This window comes from Desmodus rotundus, chromosome 11, assembly GCF_022682495.2.
Source record: "Desmodus rotundus isolate HL8 chromosome 11, HLdesRot8A.1, whole genome shotgun sequence".
Lineage (NCBI taxonomy): Eukaryota > Metazoa > Chordata > Mammalia > Chiroptera > Phyllostomidae > Desmodus > Desmodus rotundus.
The window spans coordinates 1,226,694-1,245,093 of NC_071397.1; the positions used below are offsets into that span (position 1 = coordinate 1,226,694).

Here is an 18,400-nt window from a genome sequence, read left to right on the forward strand (position 1 = left end):
CATATCATTGATCTGAATCTCAGCTTCATCCACTCTACTTTTGTTTCCCCGTAAATTATTCTTTATTTCAGTTAGTGAATCCTTCATTTCCGATTGGGTCTTTTTTATGCTGCTGAGGTCCTCACTAAGTTCCCTGAGCATCCTTATAACCAGCATTTTGAATTCTGCATCTGATAGATTTCTTATCTCCATTTTGTTTAGTTCTTTTCCTGGAGTTTTGATCTGTTCTTTCATTTGGGCCACGTTTCTTCGTCTGTTTGTTTTGGCAGCCTCCCTGTGTTTGTTTCTATGTGTTAAGTAGAGCTGCTATGACTCCCTGTCTTGGTAGCGTGGCCTAATGTAGTAGGTGTCCTGAAGGGTCCAGTGGCACGGCCTCCCCTATCACCCAAGCTGGGTACTCGAGGTGCACCCTTCGTATGGGCTGAGTACACCCTCCTTATGTAGATGAGCCATGACTGTTGTTGGCAAGTCAATGGGAGGGACTTACGCAGGCCAGTCAGCTGCAAGGACTGGCTGTGACCACTGACCACCAACCTCTGCCCTCCGTGGAGGATCAGCTTTGCAGGGGCAGGGTGGGGGTGCTCCCACGCGGTCTGTAGCTGTCCACTGGGTGCGCTGGCTGTGATTTTATTTTTTTGGATTCTCTTAGATAGGCATTTTGAATGAAAGGGCAGAAGGAGGACTGTTTGGTCCTCCTCCCCAAAGCTGAGTCCAGATGGGGGTGGTCATGGAGGCAGCCAGGGGGGTTACAGTCCCATTTTCTGTCCCCTTGCCCTTTTCCAGCTGACTCCTGAGTACATGAGCATGGTCACCACCCTCTTACCTGGGCTATGTAGGACAGCCTCCCCATAGGTAGCAAGAGGGGAGGTAGAGGGACTAATATGTACCACCGGCCCCCTGGTATGTGGAAGCCCTAGAGGGATGGTGGACGAGAGTGTGGTAAGGGCTGTAGTGCGGGCAGATGGACACATTAGTACGTCCCAGCTCTGGCTGCTCCCAGGAGATGAGATTCCATCTGAAAGAGACATGGGCTCTTACAGGAGGTCAGGGTCAGGCTGTTTCTCGGGAGGTTCCCGACTCTGCCCTTAACGCCTTGCTTAATTCTCAGGAATTGACTATACAATGAATGGGTGAAGAGAGCAGGTTGAGCTTCCTGACCTATAGTTTGGGTCTGCAGGGTGGCATCTAGGTTTTAGGGGACTGGGTGAACCTGGGGATGAAGGAGGAAGCAGGGGCTGGGCATAACTATTTTCTGCTGCCCTAAGGAGGATTTATATAAACATTCTCAGGGTTACACTTGGGCAATCAGTTCAAAGAAAGTAAGTCGATGCATAATAGGATGGGGGATGGCGTGTGTGCCAAATGCCCTAGCAGTGGCCTGTTCGGGGAAGTGGGTGGGGCCTGGCCCAATGTAAATATTTTTACTAAAATATAAATGGAAAGAAAAGAAACAGAAGCCACTGTTGTTGATCTAAAGGATGGCATTGACTTGGAGTGAGGGTAGGACTGGGTAGGGGTTGGCCTTGACCTTACCAAGGAGCTCATTATTTCAACGGAACTCCTTGGATCCTTCTTTTGGGGAGGTTGAGATATGCACACAAATCACTCAAAGGCAGCAAACCCTGTCTACAGACCCTGCAGTGACCTAGCAGCCTGAGAGAGCTTCCTGGAGGGTGAGGGGTTTGAAAGGAATGGAGGGTAAGGTGTCACAGGAAAGGGGGTGGGAAGAGGCAAGCCCTTAGGGGAGGGAGGGCTTGGGAAGGCACAATTTGAGGGGGTCGGGATGGAACTGGGACTTGAGGGAAGTTCAGTGAGCTCAGAAGAACCACCACTTCAGAGATGTGAGGAAGAGGCACCAAAGCGTCAGGAGCAATGCAGCCTGGGTTTGAATCCCTGCTCTGCCACTCAGTACCTTTGTGAATCTGGGGCAGGTCATTTAATATTTATGTGCTTCTGTTTCCTCACGTGTCAAATGAGGGTAATGATAAAACCTGTGTCCTTGGCTTGGAAACATTGAGCTCCTACATGTAAAGGGTTTAGGATAGTGTCTGGCGCATAGTAGTTTCTGTTACTATGGAGTGTTCTTGCCCCAGAAGCAGCCTTTGGCACAGGGACTCAAGTGCAAGCAGTGCATTTGGGAGGTGGTCCCAGAAAAGTAGAAGAGGGAAGGCAGGCTGTCAATAAGGGCTGTGTTATCAAGTGAAGTTACTCTCACGGGTGCGTGGAAATCAGTCCTGTTGAGCAGCCCTGGAATGGTGCCGAACACGCGTACCAGAATTCCCCCAGGGTGCGGATCGAGGGAGCCCGCATTCCTTCACCCATTCCACACAGTCACAGAGTGAAGACTAGGGAGCCCTAGTTCTCTGGCATTTCCAGCTTTCTGGGCACAGGTGGAGCAGGACACCAGAGAAAGCCGACAGAGAAATAGGCTGCTGCTGGAAGTCAGCGGCACAGCCCAGTGGCGAGGCCCAAGGGACTTGAGTAGGGCAAGGACGGATGCACTACAGACAGAAAGAGCCTCACCCAGGAATGGTGCATCCTCAGCTCAAATCACCCAGTAGGCTGGGAACCGGGCCAGGTCAACCTGATTTCCAAAACTGGGGGTTGACCTGGAAATGGAGTTAGTTCTGCAGTTGCCGTGAGAGGATGAGGGTGGAAGGTGCTAGTTAAGACCATGTCTCAGTGTCCAGACTGTACAAGAAGGCGACAAGCCAAATGGAGACCACATCCCCATGGTCCTGCCCAACTTACCCGGCAGCCACTGCTCTATGAAAGTTTCAGTGCTGAGGTGCTGAGCTCCCCATGGGAGAAGTAAGGCATCCTGAGAAGCTGTCACAACGGCATTTCCTTTTATTAACCTGTGACTAGGGGATGAGTTGCAGACTAAGAGGTGTTGATTTCTTTGGAATTGGTCCCTGAAAGTAAATATTAGCACCCTTGAATTGATGAGAAGGAATTTTGACAAGAGGAAAGGAGGGGGCAGGATCAGAAACTCTCTTATTTTAGGCATTATTTACCTCTTTCCTTCCACTCGGAGGGAAAACATAGGTTGCATCTATCAGCCTTTAAAAAAAAAAAAGATTTTATTTATGTACTCTTACAGAGAGGGGAAGGAAGGGAGAAAAAGAGGGAGAGAAGCATCAATATGCAAGAGAAACCTCAATGGGTATCCCTGACTGGGAATCAAACTGGTGACCTTTTGGTTTGCAGGAAATGCTCTGCCCACGGAGTCACACTAGTCAGGGCACATTTGCCAGGGTTTCTAGTGGTGGAAAAGTTAGGTAAGCCAAGGTCATCTTCGCCAAATGGTGGTCTACTGAAAACTGAGGACCATTCTAACTTGTGACCTGGGACTGCAATTCTACCAGACAAAGCTCTGTAATGTCACACAAACCAGAAGGCACCTTAATTAACCAGGCACTGCAATCGCAAAAGAAAGCACAGCAATCGAATCGAAAGTGAGGGCGATGGGGAGTGCTGAGAATGGGGGGGGGAGGGTCCCCAAGGGAAATCACTTGGCAGGGGCTGGGTGGGGAGTCTCCAAATTGGTACCCTGGGGCCCCCCAGTTCAGGCAGCCAAGGGGACCCCCCCCTTTGTGTGTGTGTGTTTTAGGGGAGTTATTTGTGCATCAAAAGAGTTTTTGCAAACTGAGTTGATAACTTTAGAGATTTTTCATCTTTATTTTTGATTGGTGCCACTCATTTCTACCTCACATCGTCTGATGAAGTGTTACAGAGGCTTCTGTGGGATGGGGAGGCTGACTCACCAGCTCAGAGTTCCTTCGCTTTCTGCATTCATCCAACGCAGGCTGTGATTGAAAAGCATGCCCCAAGCCCACAAATACTTTTATTTCTTCGAATAATCAACCCCAAATTTATTTATTTTATGTTGGAAATTTTATGTACTGACCTTTCTGTAAAAATGTTCTAAACATTTTTCCAGTCTTGCCCTGGCTGGTGTGGCTCAGTGGACTGAGGGCTGCCTTGCGAACTCAAAGGTCACCAGTTGGATCACCAGTTAGGGCACTCGTCTGGGTTACGGGCCAGATCCCCCACTGGGGAACTGCGAGAGGCAACAGATCTGTGTATCTCTTGCACATCGATGTCTCTCTCCTTTTCCCTTCCTTCTCCTCTCTCTAAAAATAAATACATAAATAAAATCTTTAAAAAAACCCCCTAAAATAAATAAATAAATAAATAAATTTCCAGTCTTTAAAAGTAAGTGTTGATTTCAGTTTTTATCCTCAGATTCTCTCTGGGGAAGGGCTGCAGGGAAGAAAAAGATCTTAACTACTCTAGGTGTCAAGAAGTTCTAAGAATATTAGTCTCAATCTCTAATAGGTTTATGTTCGAGAAGATAACACTATCCTGGGCTCTCAAGATGTAAATTCCAGGTTCAAGATGGCAGCATAGGTAAATAGAGCTCACTTCCTTGCACATCAGAATTACAACTGAACTATAGAACGACCATCATTCAGAAATCTAGCTGAATGGAAATCCTACAACCGCGGAATTAAAGAACAAACCATCAAGACTGGTAGGAGGGGCAGAGATGCGGAACAGTCTGGTCCCACACCCATGAGTGTCGAAGAAAAATGGGGAGGGGTATCCCATGAGCAAGGGGCCCCAGCCATACACCAGGCCCTCCAGCCCAGGATTCCAGTGCTGGGAAGAGAAGTCTCCATAACTTCATTCTGTAAAACCAGTGGGGATTGAAGCTATAGAAGTCACAAATTTCTGGAGTCCCAGGCATTTTCTCTTAAAGGGCCCACACACAAACTTATTGGACTCACTCTCTCTGAGCTCCAGCACCGGGGCATCAGATAGAAAGGTATTAGAGACACATGGGGAGGAACGGAATTGTCTGGCATCAGGGCAAGAGCTGGGGGCAGCTCTCCCCCAAACAGAAGTGCTGGCAGAGGCCGCTGTTCCTTTCCTGAGCCCTCCCCCCATAAAGCCACAGAGCTGGCAGGTGGTCACCATATCCGAGATTCCATCAGACTGGCTCACGCTGTTTTCTCCACTCTGGTGATTCCCTGGGGCCATGCCCCACCCAACTTTTGGGTCCACCCAAGCTGTTTCCAGTGGCTTTTCCATGCAAATGGCTTGTCTTATCCCGTGCTTCAGATTTTCCTGAATTCTCTCAACAAGCAGCATCTGGCTTCAGCAAGCCCCATACCTCTTATTAAGTTGCCCCAGGCCCAGCAGTAGCAGCGGCTGGCCTTAGTTCACAGCTTGGCCTTGCCTGGGCACCTCCAAGCCCAGCACAAGGAGCAGGTATCGCAGATTGCTCTGTAGCTTATGCTGTGTGACCCCAGACAGAACACAGGTGCTGGCTGACCTTGGATGTGCCGAGTGTGATCAAGGCTCAACATAAAAGGAGGGTGTACTCAGCCCACACAGTGGGCGCATCTCGAGTGCCCAACTTGAGTGCCCAACTACGGGAGGCTGTGCCACTGGACCCTACAGGACACCTACTACATTAGGCCACTCTACCAAGCCTGAGAGACATAGCAGCTTTACCTAATACATAGAAACAAACACAGGGAGGCTGCCAAAATGAGGAGACAAAGAGACATGGCCCAAATGAAAGAACCAAATAAAACTCTAGAAGAAGAACTCAGCCAGATGAAGACAAATAATCTACTAGAGGCAGCATTCAAAACACTGGTCATAAGGATGCTCAGTGAAACTTATAGCAACAACCTCATAGTGAGACTCTCAGCAGCATACAAAAGATCCAGTCGGAAGCGAAGGACAGACTAGTTGAAATAAAGAACAATTTACAGGGAATCAACAGTAGAGTGGATAAAACCAATACTCAAGTCAGCAATTTAGAATTTAAGGATAGAAAAAACAACCCATCAGAACAGCAATATGAAAAAAGAATTTAAAAAATGAGGATAGTATAGCAGCCTCTGGGACAACTTTAAACATACCAATGTTTAAATCACAGGGTGCCAGAAGGAGAAGAGAGAGAGCAAGAAATTGGAAACCTATTTAAAAATGAGACAAAAAACTTCCCTAACGTGGTGAAGGAAACAGACATACAAGTCCATGAAGTTCAGAGAGTCCCAAACAAGATGAACCCAAAGAGGCCCACTCCAAGACACATCACAATTAAAATGCCAAATGTTAAATACAAAGAGAGAACATTAAAAGCAGCAAGAGAAAAGCAGTTAATTATCTACAAGGGGACTCTCATAATACTGTCAGCTGATTTCTCAAAAGAAACTTTGCAGGCTAGAAGGAATTGGCAAGAAATATTCAAAGTGATGAAAAGCAAGGACTTACAGCTGAGATTATTCTACCCAGCAAAGCTGTCATTTAAAATCGAGATACAGAGAAAGAGCTTCCCAGACAAGAAAAAGCTAAAGGAGTTCCTCACCGCAAACCAGTATTATATGAAATGTTAAAGGGTCTTCTTTGAGAAGATAAAAATATGAACAATAAAATGATAATAAATACATATCTATCAACAATTGAATCTAAAAAACAAAATAAAAAACAAGCAGAACAGAAACAGAATAACAGAACATTGTGATGGTTGCCAGATGGGAGGGAGTCAGGGAAGGGTGAAGAAGGTGAGGGGATTAAGCAGCACACATTGGTAGTTACAGAATAGCCATGGGGATGGAAAGTACAGTGTAGGCAACAGAGGAGCCGAAGAACTTGTACACATAACTCATGGGCATGGACAATGGTGTGGGGGTTGCCTGAGGGAAAGGGGGGCTGGGTGGAGGGGACAAAGGGGGAAAATTGGGATAAGGGTGGTAGCACAAACAATAAAACATAATTTAGAAAAAGTAAAATCCCCTTGGCAAAACCTGAAAGAAGAGTGAAACTTTATCTAAATAAGTGGTTTTGCAATATCTTGGAGGGCTGGTGGGTTTGCACGCTTTAGATTATTCGTGCAAGAGCGTGTGTGCAGGGGTGTGCGTTTGTGTGGGGGAGGAGCTGGAGCCTCGTGCAAAGGCTGTGCTGGACACACCCTGACTGGATGGCTGTATTGGGATTAGGGTACAGGTTTTGCCCCCTCAGCTCTGTCTCCAGTCCCTGACTGTTTGCTACCAGCCAGAGGCCATCCCCCTTCCCAGTTTTCTTCTCTGGCAGCAAGTGAAACAGCTGCTGAGCCAACTCTCCATTTCGGGAAGTCAGATGACCTTTTCCCTCTTCCACTGGCTGCCTGTTTCTGCCCAAAGCTGACGCCATGGGCTCCCTGGTGGCTCTGCTCTGCCTGCTGCTCCTGTTTCCAGGTAGGAGCAAGGTGGGGAGAGTCCTGTGGGCTCCTGTGCTGGTGACAGTCTTTTGCTCTCCTTTTCTTATCTCCACGCCCAGGGTTTAGGGTAGTGCTTTCCTTCTTTCTCCTTTTCTGTGTTCGTCCCCATGCCCACAGGCTTGGCTGCAGCCGCGCCCTCCTGCCCTCAGAACGTGAAAATCTCCGGCGGCAATTTCACCCTCAGCCACGGCTGGGCCCCTGGGAGTGTCCTCATCTACTCCTGCCCCCTTGGCCGTTACCCATCCCCGGCGTACAGACTGTGCTTGAGCAACGGACGGTGGCAGACCCCGAGAGCCGCCCCGGTGACAAAGGCAGTCTGCAAACGTGAGTCTCCTGCTGGCTCAGAACCTCTATTTAGGGTTTGCTGGGATGGAGGCTTAACCTGACTAGATGGTGTGGGAGGGATGTCAACGCTGCTTTTCCATAGGGCCTTGCAAAATAGTGGGGAAATGTCGGCTTCTCATAGCGGGGCACTGGAGGCAGGCTTTGATGGGGATTGTGGGGTGCTAAATGCTAGGGATGATTTTCAGAATATTCAACAGCTGACTGCATGATACTGGCCGTTCAGAAAGTATGCCGGGTGATCTTGGAGCCCCTGTTGTGCCCACTTATGGGACATCTGAGGACCCCAGGGGTGGGGCTGTGGTGACCTTGGCCCTGAGGGGCTGAGAGAAGTGCTTATTTATCAGTATATTAGGTTGAACTGTGTGAAATTGCCTGTGATCACCCAGTTGCCAAAAGCAGCAATGTCACCGGCATCGACCTAAAATGTAGACAGCCAGTGGGCTACTCCCACCTTCCAGCCAAATGTCACCCACTTGGTGCACAGCTCAGGTGTTACCCGTCCGCCCCTATATCCCCGTCCCCCTCTCTCTCCAGCTGTTCGCTGTCCAGCCCCTGTTTCCTTTGAGAATGGCATGTACACCCCACGGCTGGGGTCCCACCCCGTGGGCGGCAACCTGAGCTTCGAGTGTGAGGACGGCTTCGTGCTGCGGGGCTCGCCCGTGAGGCAGTGCCGGCCCAACGGCGTGTGGGACGGGGAGACGGCCGTGTGTGACAATGGCGGTGAGTGCCCTGACGGATGGCTGCGCGTGCCCAGGGACCTCTGTGAGGACAGGGGCCTGGCACTTCTAGTGCCAAAATAACATTCCTGGACTCTGGTAAATTGAGATAGACGGGTCACACATCACTGGCCTGTAGGGAGCCTGGCCCAAGGCAGCTGGTTCTCAGCTTCAGATTCAACATAAAGGCTTCACACACGGTACAGCTTTTCCAAATGCCTCACAGCAAGATTTGGACATTCAAGCCCCATGGGATGGCAGGGACGGGAGATACGCTGAGAGAGGATCATACTTAAGCGCCTTGCCTCTGCAGCCAGGTGGGTTCCAAGGCGGGCTCTGACTTTGGCAAAGGCTACTTATCCTCTCTGTGCCTCTGTTTTCACACCTGTAAAATGGGGTAGTCAGCACCCTACTGTCCCCGTTTTACCCATAGAGAGTAAATGAGGTTGTCGTGTGTATGAAACGAGTTGATATTAGTAGCATCTAGAACAGCCCTTGGAGCCTGGTAAGTGCCACGTACACTTTGTCACAGTTATTACCGTCCCAGTGAGTGGTGAGGGGCTCCGCTTGACAGAATGGGGCTCCCAGGGTTTCCTGCAGTCACATTTGCCTGTGGGTTTTGGGGAGCTTCCTGGACCACAGTTCTAAGCACATCATCCAGAAGATGCAGAGCCCATGAGACACACACAGCAGGAGCATTCCCTCCCCTGGTGGCCCGGATGTCCTTGACTCTGCCAGAGAGTCATTTATTCAACGTAAATCTAGTGCACAGATCTTGCGCATTCAGCTTGATGAGTTTTTGTACATGTATTCACTCACTCGTGTAATAAGCACCCAAGAGAAAGAACATGGCCGGCATCCCAGGAGGCCCCTGTCCCCGCCCACAGGTAACCAGCCACTCCCTGACTTTCGTCTCCCTGGGTTGGCTGAAGTTGTTCTTCCCCTCGTGCGCACGGAGTCCCACAGAAGGTGCTCTTCGGCATCTGGCTCCCTTTACTCATCGTCCTTCCTGCAAGATCTGTCCCTGCTGGTCTGCGCGTCCACAGTTGAATTTTTATCGCTTGTGTAGCTGCATTATGATTTAGTTATGCATTCTGTCGGTGGACCGTCGGGGTACTTGCAGGCTGCGGCTGTTCTGAGCAGAGCTCTGTTAGTGTGACTTTCGTGCACTCGCTCCTCTCGAGAGTATAATCGAGCGGGGGGATTGCCCGGCTCCTGCTGGCGTGTTTAGTTTCAGGGGAGGCTGGCAGGCATTTCACTGACATCGCGGCGATGTAATCAAGTTTGGTGGACTCACACCGCATGCGTCTTTTCACTTTTAGCCATGCTGCTGGGTATGTCGTGATGACGTCTCGTGGTGTAGTAAGTGCCAGTGTCCTCTGTGGAAGGGCTTCTCTGCTGGCATCTCCCCCGGTTCTGGGATGGGTATAAACCGAGAACCTCCCCCTGGGCTGGGACTGGGAGGCTTTAGTTAGCAACCAAGGCCACTGAGCTCTGAACATTTGGCCCTCCTTAGGGTTTTCTATCCACACCCCAGCGGGAGACCAAAGGGCCCAAAGAGGCTCTGAGGGGCCGTAGAGGAGGAAGAGCTGGAGGGAGAGGGCAGGTAAGCAGGGCCAGAGATTACAGAGGTGGGCCCCTGAATACCTCCATCTTCCTTTGCTCACTCGCAGCTGCTCACTGCCCTGACCCGGGCATTTCGGTGGGCTCGGTGCGGACAGGGTCCCGATTTGGCCTTGGGGACAAGGTCAGCTACCGCTGCTCCTCGAACCTGGTGCTGACAGGGTCTGAAGAGCGGGAGTGCCAGGGCGACGGGGTCTGGAGCGGGACCGAGCCCATCTGCCGCCGTGAGTAGCCATCCTGACTGTCCCAAGACTCTCGCGCTCCCAACCCCCAGCCTGCCTGACCCCAGTGGCTCTTCCCACAGAACCCTACTCTTACGATTTCCCTGAGGACGTGGCCCCTGTCCTGAGGACCTCCTTGTCCCACCTGCTCGGATCCACCAATCCCACCCAGAAGAAGAAGGGTGAGTGCTTGCGCTGGGCAGCAGAATCCTGGGCAGGCCCAGTGAACGCCTGGCCTCTGGTGGGCTCAGAGTGCTGAGCTGCCTGGAGGGGAGGTAGGGTGGCCCGAACCCCTTGGCGAGAGAGCAGGTCAGAGGTGGAATCTGAATCCTCCCCTTCCACATTTCTGCCAGAAAGCGTGGGCCGAAAAATCCAAATCCAGCGTTCTGGTCACCTGAACCTCTACCTGCTCCTGGATGCCTCTCAGAGCGTGAAGGAGGAAGACTTCCGCATCTTCAAGGACAGCGCCACGCTCATGGTGGACAGGGTCAGGCAGCAGAAGCCTGGGCGCAGAGCAGGGCTTCCTGCTCACACTGTCTCTCTGTCCCCTTCCGTGTGCAGAATCCCACTCATAGCCCCCCTCCTTCGAGAAGGCTTCCCAGACTCTATGCATACCATTAAGGAATCTTAGGTTCAATTTATAGGATCACGTTTTTTTATTCCACAATCACCTACCATATATCAGGGACGGTGCGGGGTGCTGAGTGCTGGGGGACACACCAAAGGTGGACCAGACTGAGGTCCTAGTTTCTAGGACCTCCTCACCTAGGACAGTGGCCTCCACAGATGTGCACCCAAAGTAACCCACTGGATGTGCAGAAAAATAGTGGTATCCCTGTCACATAATTTTAAGTTAATCAGTAACTCAATATTCAGTAATTTGAAAGCATTTCAATATCTTGTTTGTGTTTAGAGTGATACACTTTATAAATATATGAGTATAGTTCATAAGTGTATATACCTTTATTGGGGTGTGTGCTCACAACATCCTTACTAATGAGATGCACAAACAGAAGAGTTTGGGAGCCATGATTTACTTTCATTGCCCACATTTTACTTGATAATTATGCTTTGCACAATAGTTTTTGTAGATATATGTTTTTCCTCCCAGCTACATTTTAATTTTTATTTTCTAAATTATATTTTATCGATCATGCTATTACAGTTGTCCTGATTTTTCGCCTTTCCCCCCCTCCACCCAGCACCCCCCACTCCCTCAGGCAGTCCCCCCACCATTGTTCATGTCCATGGGTCATGCGTTTATGTTCTTTGCTACTCCATGTCCTACACTGTACTTTACATCCCCATGGCTATTCTATAACTACCTGTTTGTACTTCTTAATCCCCTCACCTCTTCTCCCATTCTCCCACACTCCCCTCCCATCTGACAACCATTTGGTAACCAACTTCTTCTCTCTTGCTGCTTTTAAGAGTCTTTCTTTATCTTTAACCTTTGGCCTTTTAATTATGATGTGTCTTGGAGTGGGCCTCTTTGCGTCCATCATAATTGCTTCTCTCCATCCCAGCTGCATTTAAAGAAGGCGATTTCTGTGCTGCTTAGAGTCTCCCTCTGGGCTCAAAGTCAAGTAACTTATTAAACCATGAGGCTGCAAAATGCGACTGTTGGGTGCCTCAGAGTTGCACCAACAGGTTCAAATCCTACCTCTACCTCTTATGAGTGGCGTGACCTGGGGCAAGGCAAGAAAGCCTCAGTCTCCCCATCCATAGAATAGGGCCTGTGATGCTCCCCTCACAGAGTTGCTGTGAGGGTTAAATGAGGAGCGAGACTCTCGACGAGAGTAGATGGCCAGCAACTGTCAGCTTCTGCAGTTCTTCCAGGCAGCAGTCTCTTAGTAAGTGTCTGCTCACAGACCTCGCCTTTGTCAGTGCAGGTTCGCAGCCTCCTCCAGGTCCCTTTGCTTGCTCTCTAACCGTCAGCCCTTCGGTTTCGGGGCCTTTCATGCCACCTCTCACTTCCCGTCACAGATCTTCAGCTTTGAGATCAATGTGAGTGTCGCCATTATCACCTTTGCATCGAGGCCCAAAATCGTCATGTCTGTTCTGCACGACATCTCCCGGGACGTGACCGAGGTGATCCAGCGTCTGGACAACATCAGATATAAAGGTATGGGATCATCAAATGAAGACAGATCTGGACAAGTTAGAGAGAGGGCGTCCTCCTGGTGGCACTGAAGTCTCAGGGCTCTGGGGCTCTGCTTCCTTAAGTTTCCAAGTCAGGTTCATGGTGGGGGAGTCCCAGCTCCCGCCAACTCCTAGCTTCTTCTGATGCGCCACATATAGTGCACCATGCCTGTCTCGGCTCCCCTGATGCCAGAGTCACATGGTCTGGTTTTCGTGGCTCGGGGCCACAGTCTCCTATATCATGGCAAAGTACCTGGGCATGGGCAGCAGATGCTAACACAACCCAAGTTGTTTGGAAACTCCATCTTTGCATCTGGGGACTTTAGAGCGGCCTTCGATTGGGGTTATCAATGAGCATGTCTACGGGGAAGGCGGCTCTTAATGCCTGAACAGGCAAGGATTCCAAATCTCTCCCTGGATCCCCGAGGCCTGAGCTTATCAGATGAATGGATAATTTTATTTCCAGCGACTGGGGGAAACAGAGGGACTCCTTTCTCCCTTTATTCCAGATCATGAAAACGGAACCGGGACCAACACCTTTGAAGCCCTGAATAGCGTCTACATTATGATGAACAACCAAATGCAACGGCTCGGCATGAACACGGCGGCCTGGCAGGAGATCCGGCACGTCATCATCCTGCTGACAGACGGTGAGCGCCCTCCTCTCCCGCGAGGCTGGCACAGTGGAAGGAGCACCGCGGCGGGGCCAGAAGACCCGCATTCTGCTTCTCTCTCTGCCACTTTGAGCCTCTGTGTCTTATTTATAAAGCACACGTAGTGTTAAAAAATAGAAATACGGTCAAACCTCAGTTCTCAACTGTCTTGGTTCTCGAACAATCTGGTTCTCAACCAAGCTGTTCAGAGAAAAAAAAGTCTCGGTTGCCTAACAAAACTTCGGGTCTCGATTCTCTGCCCGACAACCCATTCACGCTGATACCGACGTCATCAGTCATGTGTCTCTCAGGCAACAAACAAAGGAGATTCAGCTTTTGAACAAATGGACAGTTTCCCAGAACAAATTAAGTTCAGGAATCAAGGCTCCACCGAAGTGTTGAAGGCGACAACAATGACAACAGCTGCCTTCCTTTCCTTGCCCAGTTTTTGTGGAGAGAAATTTAAGCAGTTGGTGTAAAAGTGCTCTGTGATTAGGAACGCTGGTGATCGTCACTACCTGGGAGGTCCCCAGAGTGCCCTGGATGGGGCGTGGCTCTGGAGCAGTGAGGGTGAGGAGCGGAGGGAAGGGGACTGCGTAGCAGACCTGGGCTCTCACGTTGACCTTGATTTTGTCCACATTATGTCGCCCGTCAGGACTATGTTCTTGTCTGTAGAACCAGGATACCCACACTTCCTGGGCTTTCGTGAGAGTTAAATGAGATAAAGTAAATGAAGCTCCTGGCTCAGGGCCTGGAATACAGAGAACTTCGGTAAAGTTCGGGCAAGCAGTGCCAGTGTCCAGGTTCCCAGGAGGAGTGTCTCCCCACTCCTCCAGGGCTGCGGGGGGGTCCTGATATAGCCATACAGACGGACAATCCTTTTCCCTCCCTGTTCCAGGAAAGTCCAACATGGGGGGCTCTCCCAAGCCAGCTGTTGACAGTATCAAAGAGATCTTGAACATCAACCAGAAGAGGAACGACTATCTAGGTGAGCCTCCGCCCCCAGCCCCGCCCGTCCTGCCCCTGCAGGGGGCTCTAGGCCCTCAGCCAGTGGTTCCAGCATCTGTCTTGCGTGAGTCCTTCCACCCCGGCTGTGTCATTCTGTGCGAAGGCCCCTGAGCGTCACGTTGAACAGTCTGGGGTCAAACCACCGTGTTTCCAACCACGGTTTCGTCTTTGATTGGCTGTGGCTGTGGGCAGTCTCTTCACTGTGAGAAGAGGGCGCTGTAGGCCGATTGGGGCGAATGCTTAATGTTGCCCGATACAGCGTGTGTGCGGTCATCATCTTCACCCGCACCGCCGTCGTTACCCACCATTTTATGCTCCACAAACCGCACCCGGAAGAAAAGGCCCGAGTTCCTTGCGGGGCTGTCCTTGGCATTTCTCCCTGTAGCAGTACAGATAAGTAACTAAAGCTTTGGCAGCTGCAGACTCTAAAACAACATTTCCTCTGGTTCGGACTAAATACAAATTGCACTGACCTTTGACCAGAAAGAATTTCAGAGACAAGCGCTCCAGATAAGGGAAGGCAGCTGGTTTTGAGGCCCCAATTTCATGTGCCCCTGGTCCTGCCTTTTCTTTCTCCCCCACCCTGCCGTGTGTGCCCCTCCTCCCCTCCATGGAAAGCAGGTTCTTCTTTAAAACTTTCTCTCGGAGGTTATGCCTGGACGGCTGTGTGGGCCGGTCCCCCAGTGGGAGGGGGGCCCCAGGCCTCTCTCCCAGAGCCTACATTTTTCAGAGGAAATCCGTACCTGAAGTTTTGCCCCCATACTGTGGTCATGAGTTCTTATTTATTTAGTCCTTTAAAAGTACTTCTGGGAGACTCTGCTGGGCTAGGCCCCATTCTAAAGACGGCTGTGAACAAAAGAACTTTTCATTGTTCTTTTCATTGTGAACAAAAGAACCGAAAACGCCTGCTTGCACGGGGATATCACCGGGAGGGGGAGGGCTGGTGCAACAAATTGTGCAAACTCGGGTGGCTCAAAACAACCGAAATTCATTCTCTCACGTTCAGGAGGCTAGAAGTCCAAAACGAAGGTGTGTCAGCAGGGTCCTTCTCCCTCTGGAGGTTCTGCCAGCTTCTGGGGGCCCAGGCGTTCCTTGGCCTATGGCAGCATAACCCAGTCTCTGCCTCCGCCTCCACACCCCCTTCCTCCCGCAGCCTCTCTGTTGTCAAACACTCTCCCTGTGTGTCCGTGTTCCAACTCCCCTCTTCTGCTGAGGACACCGGACAGCGGATCAGGCCCACCCGAATCCAGGGAGGGCTCATCTTGGTCATACCCATAAAGACCCTATTTCCAAGGAGGGTCCCATTCACAAGTACTGGGGGTTAGGACTTGAACGTATCTCTTTGGGAGAAACAATTCTACCCACAGTCAGCATCAAACAAGGGAAATCAGGAACCTGGGCCTGGTAGGTGTGTGACACGGGCTGAGGCCCAGCCCGGAGTGAGGAGGGAATGGAGGAGCCTGGGGCCCTTCAGTCTCAAACGAGGCCAGGGAAGGGCCCCCTGAGACAGAGATGTTTGAGGCAAGACTTAAAAAAGTGAGAAAGTGAGCCACATGAGAAGTCTGGGTAGGAGGAACCAGCAGAGGCACAGCCGGTGCAAAAGTCCTCAGGTACACATGTGCCTGCGAATTTGGAGAACTTCACAAAAGCTGTGTGCCTGGAAGAGAGTGAAGGGTGAGCAACGGTAGGAAATAAAGTCAGACAGGTATAAGGTGGAAGTGAGGCTCATGTAGGGCTTTGTAGGGCACAGTGAGCTCCAAACACAGCCTCCCGTTTCATGGGGTAGCCCCCCCAGGCACAAGATTCTGGTAATTCCCTCCTCCCCATCAGATATCTACGCCATCGGGGTGGGCAAGCTGGATGTGGACTGGAGAGAACTGAATCAGCTGGGCTCCAAGAAGGATGGCGAGAGGCATGCCTTCATTCTGCAGGACACAAAGGCTCTGTACCAGGTCTTTGAGCACATGCTGGGTGAGTGAGCTTCATGGAGAGGAGCCAGCCGGGGGTCCAGTTTGGGAACCTGTTCACAGTACCCCTCACCTGCCTCCTTCCCCATCTGCTCCTCACACCCACAGATGTCTCTCAGCTCATAGACAACATATGTGGGGTGGGGAACATGTCAGCTAATGCCTCTGCCCAGGAAAGGACACCCTGGCATGTCACTATCAAGGTACCAGGAAGGAGGGTTGGGTTTGGATCTCAGAGGTGAAAGTGGTCATGGGCCGAAGACACAGCAGTGCCTGAGGGTCATCCCTCCCCTGCAGCCCAGGAGCCTAGAGACCTGCCGGGGGTCCCTCGTCTCAGACCAGTGGGTCCTGACCGCCGCTCACTGCTTCCAAAATGCCAACCAGGACCGTTCCCTGTGGAGGGTCACCGTGGGTAAGGCAGGGCCCCCACCAGGTTCCTGACCCTGTGGCCACAGCTCCCACCACTTGTCCCCCCTAGCCTCTAGCCCCTGCAGGACCCCCGGCCTAGCCTAATCTGCCATATTGTTCCCAGGGGATCCCAACTCCCATTTGGGCAAAGAATTCCAAATTGAGAAGGTGGTGATCTCCCCTGGGTTCGACGTCTTTGCCAAGAAGCATCAGGGAATCCTGGAGTTCTATGGTGATGACATCGCCCTGCTGAAGCTGGCCCAGAAAGTGAAGATGTCCACCCATGCCAGGTGCCGGCATCTGGGGTACAGCACTCCGGGGAGCCCTGGAGGAGGGGTCACCAAGGGCGAGCCTCTGTGATCCCTGCCCTTCTCCCCAGGCCCATCTGCCTTCCCTGCACGGTAGGGGCCAATCTGGCTCTGCGGAGACCCCCAGGCAGCACCTGCCGAGATCACGGTGAGTGCTGCGACTCCAGGTGCGTGAGGAGCTGGGACCAAGACTTGAGGGTGATGACATAGGCCGTGCTCCCGCCCCCAAATCAGGAGTCTGGGTGCTGGGTACAGGGACCAGCACCAACCTCCCCTTCTCCTTGACTGCAGAGAGCTTACTTCTGAAAACACTGACGGTTCCTGCTCATTTTGTGGCCTTGAATGGGGACAAACTGAACATTAACCTCAAGACAGGGACAGAGGTGAGAGTCTCAGGCCTGGGTTGCTCTGGGGAGATGGGATTCCCCTGGACATCACCCAGAATGTCTCTCTGCCTGCTTCAGCTCTGGTGGCTTTCTGCATCTGACCCCTGGTCACCCCTCCTCCCAGGTCTAGCTGAACTCCCAGGTGTCCCCTGGGCCTGCTCATTCCGCCCTTCTCTCTTGTTCTACTCCCACTGCAGTGGACAAAATGCATTGACGTCGTCTCCCAAGAAAAGAAAATGTTCCCCAACTTGACAGATGTCAGAGAGGTGGTGACAGACCAGTTCCTATGCAGTGGGACTGGGGAAGATGACAACCCCTGCAGGGGTGAGTGGCCCCCCCCACCCCCCACCCTGGAGCCTGGATGCCTGGGGAAGGCTGCCTGTGGCTAGTATTCGTGCCAGGACGTGGCTGCACTGCCCGATGGCGGGCTAGCAAGGCGAGAGTCAGGCTGACAGTCTCTTGTCCCTTCTTCCTGCAGGAGAATCCGGGGGAGCAGTTTTCCTTGAACAGAAATTCAGGTTTTTTCAGGTGAGGAAAAGGGGGACACTTGCAGGACTGGGGTCATGGAATCTTGGCCTTGTCCGGGGGCGAGGGAGGCCTTTGAAGGAACGGGATGTGGGGGGGCTTGGGTCTGGGGCTGTGGCCGTCTACTGTCCCGTTCTCTCTTCTAGGTGGGCCTGGTGAGCTGGGGTCTCTACAACCCCTGCGGCAACTCTGATAAAAACTCCCGCAGGAGAGCCCCCAAAGGCAGGGCCCCACCGCCTCGCGATTTCCACATCAATCTCTTCCGCTCGCAGCCCTGGCTGCGGCAGCACCTGGAAGGCGTCCTGAACTTCTTGCCCCTCTAATCACGCCCACCGGCCCCTTTGCTGTCCTGCAGAACCTGCTCTCTCTCTCTTGTCCCACCTCTAAATTTCTGCCTTCATACCCTGTGACCCATCCTCACTCCTCGCCGAGTAAGGCCAGCCTCCAGGATCCTGGCACAGTGCCCGGCCCACCCTCTGCTTTACGTGACTCACTCCCCTTTTACTTTCATGTGGAATTTCCCAGTTATGAAATTAATAAAAGCCAGTGATTTCCACATCTGTCTGTGCCTCTGTCTGAGGTGGGGGGTGGGGAAGGCAGGAATGATTCCAGGAATCACAGGAGGCAGGTCAGAGACCCTGCTGGACAAACAGGGACTCTGCTCTGTAGCTCAAACAATGGGGGGCCAGCTTGGGCTTATTTCTGGCCCCTCGAGTGGGCCAGTCTGGGCTTGTTGGGGAGGAGAACTGTGGCCGAGAGGAGTTGTTGAAGGGGAGAGCTCTAGACCTTGGGCCGCAAAGGGTGGGGCTTGTGCAGTTT

General features: G+C 51.7%; 1 protein-coding gene across 1 annotated transcript; it reads left to right on the forward strand.

Moving 5' to 3' along the window:
- The first annotated feature begins 6,981 nt into the window (after positions 1–6,981).
- On the forward strand, positions 6,982–18,137 carry C2 (complement C2). Its single transcript, XM_024557577.3, has 18 exons — positions 6,982–7,256; positions 7,397–7,603; positions 8,159–8,344; positions 10,014–10,187; positions 10,268–10,366; positions 10,538–10,671; positions 12,171–12,309; positions 12,836–12,976; positions 13,878–13,967; positions 15,818–15,958; positions 16,063–16,157; positions 16,252–16,366; positions 16,487–16,652; positions 16,742–16,818; positions 16,962–17,053; positions 17,254–17,380; positions 17,535–17,584; positions 17,728–18,137. Exons 1-18 carry the CDS (start codon positions 7,211–7,213, stop codon positions 17,902–17,904), a joined length of 2,256 nt encoding a protein of 751 aa, XP_024413345.1. The 5' UTR covers positions 6,982–7,210; the 3' UTR covers positions 17,905–18,137.
- Positions 18,138–18,400: the final 263 nt, after the last annotated feature.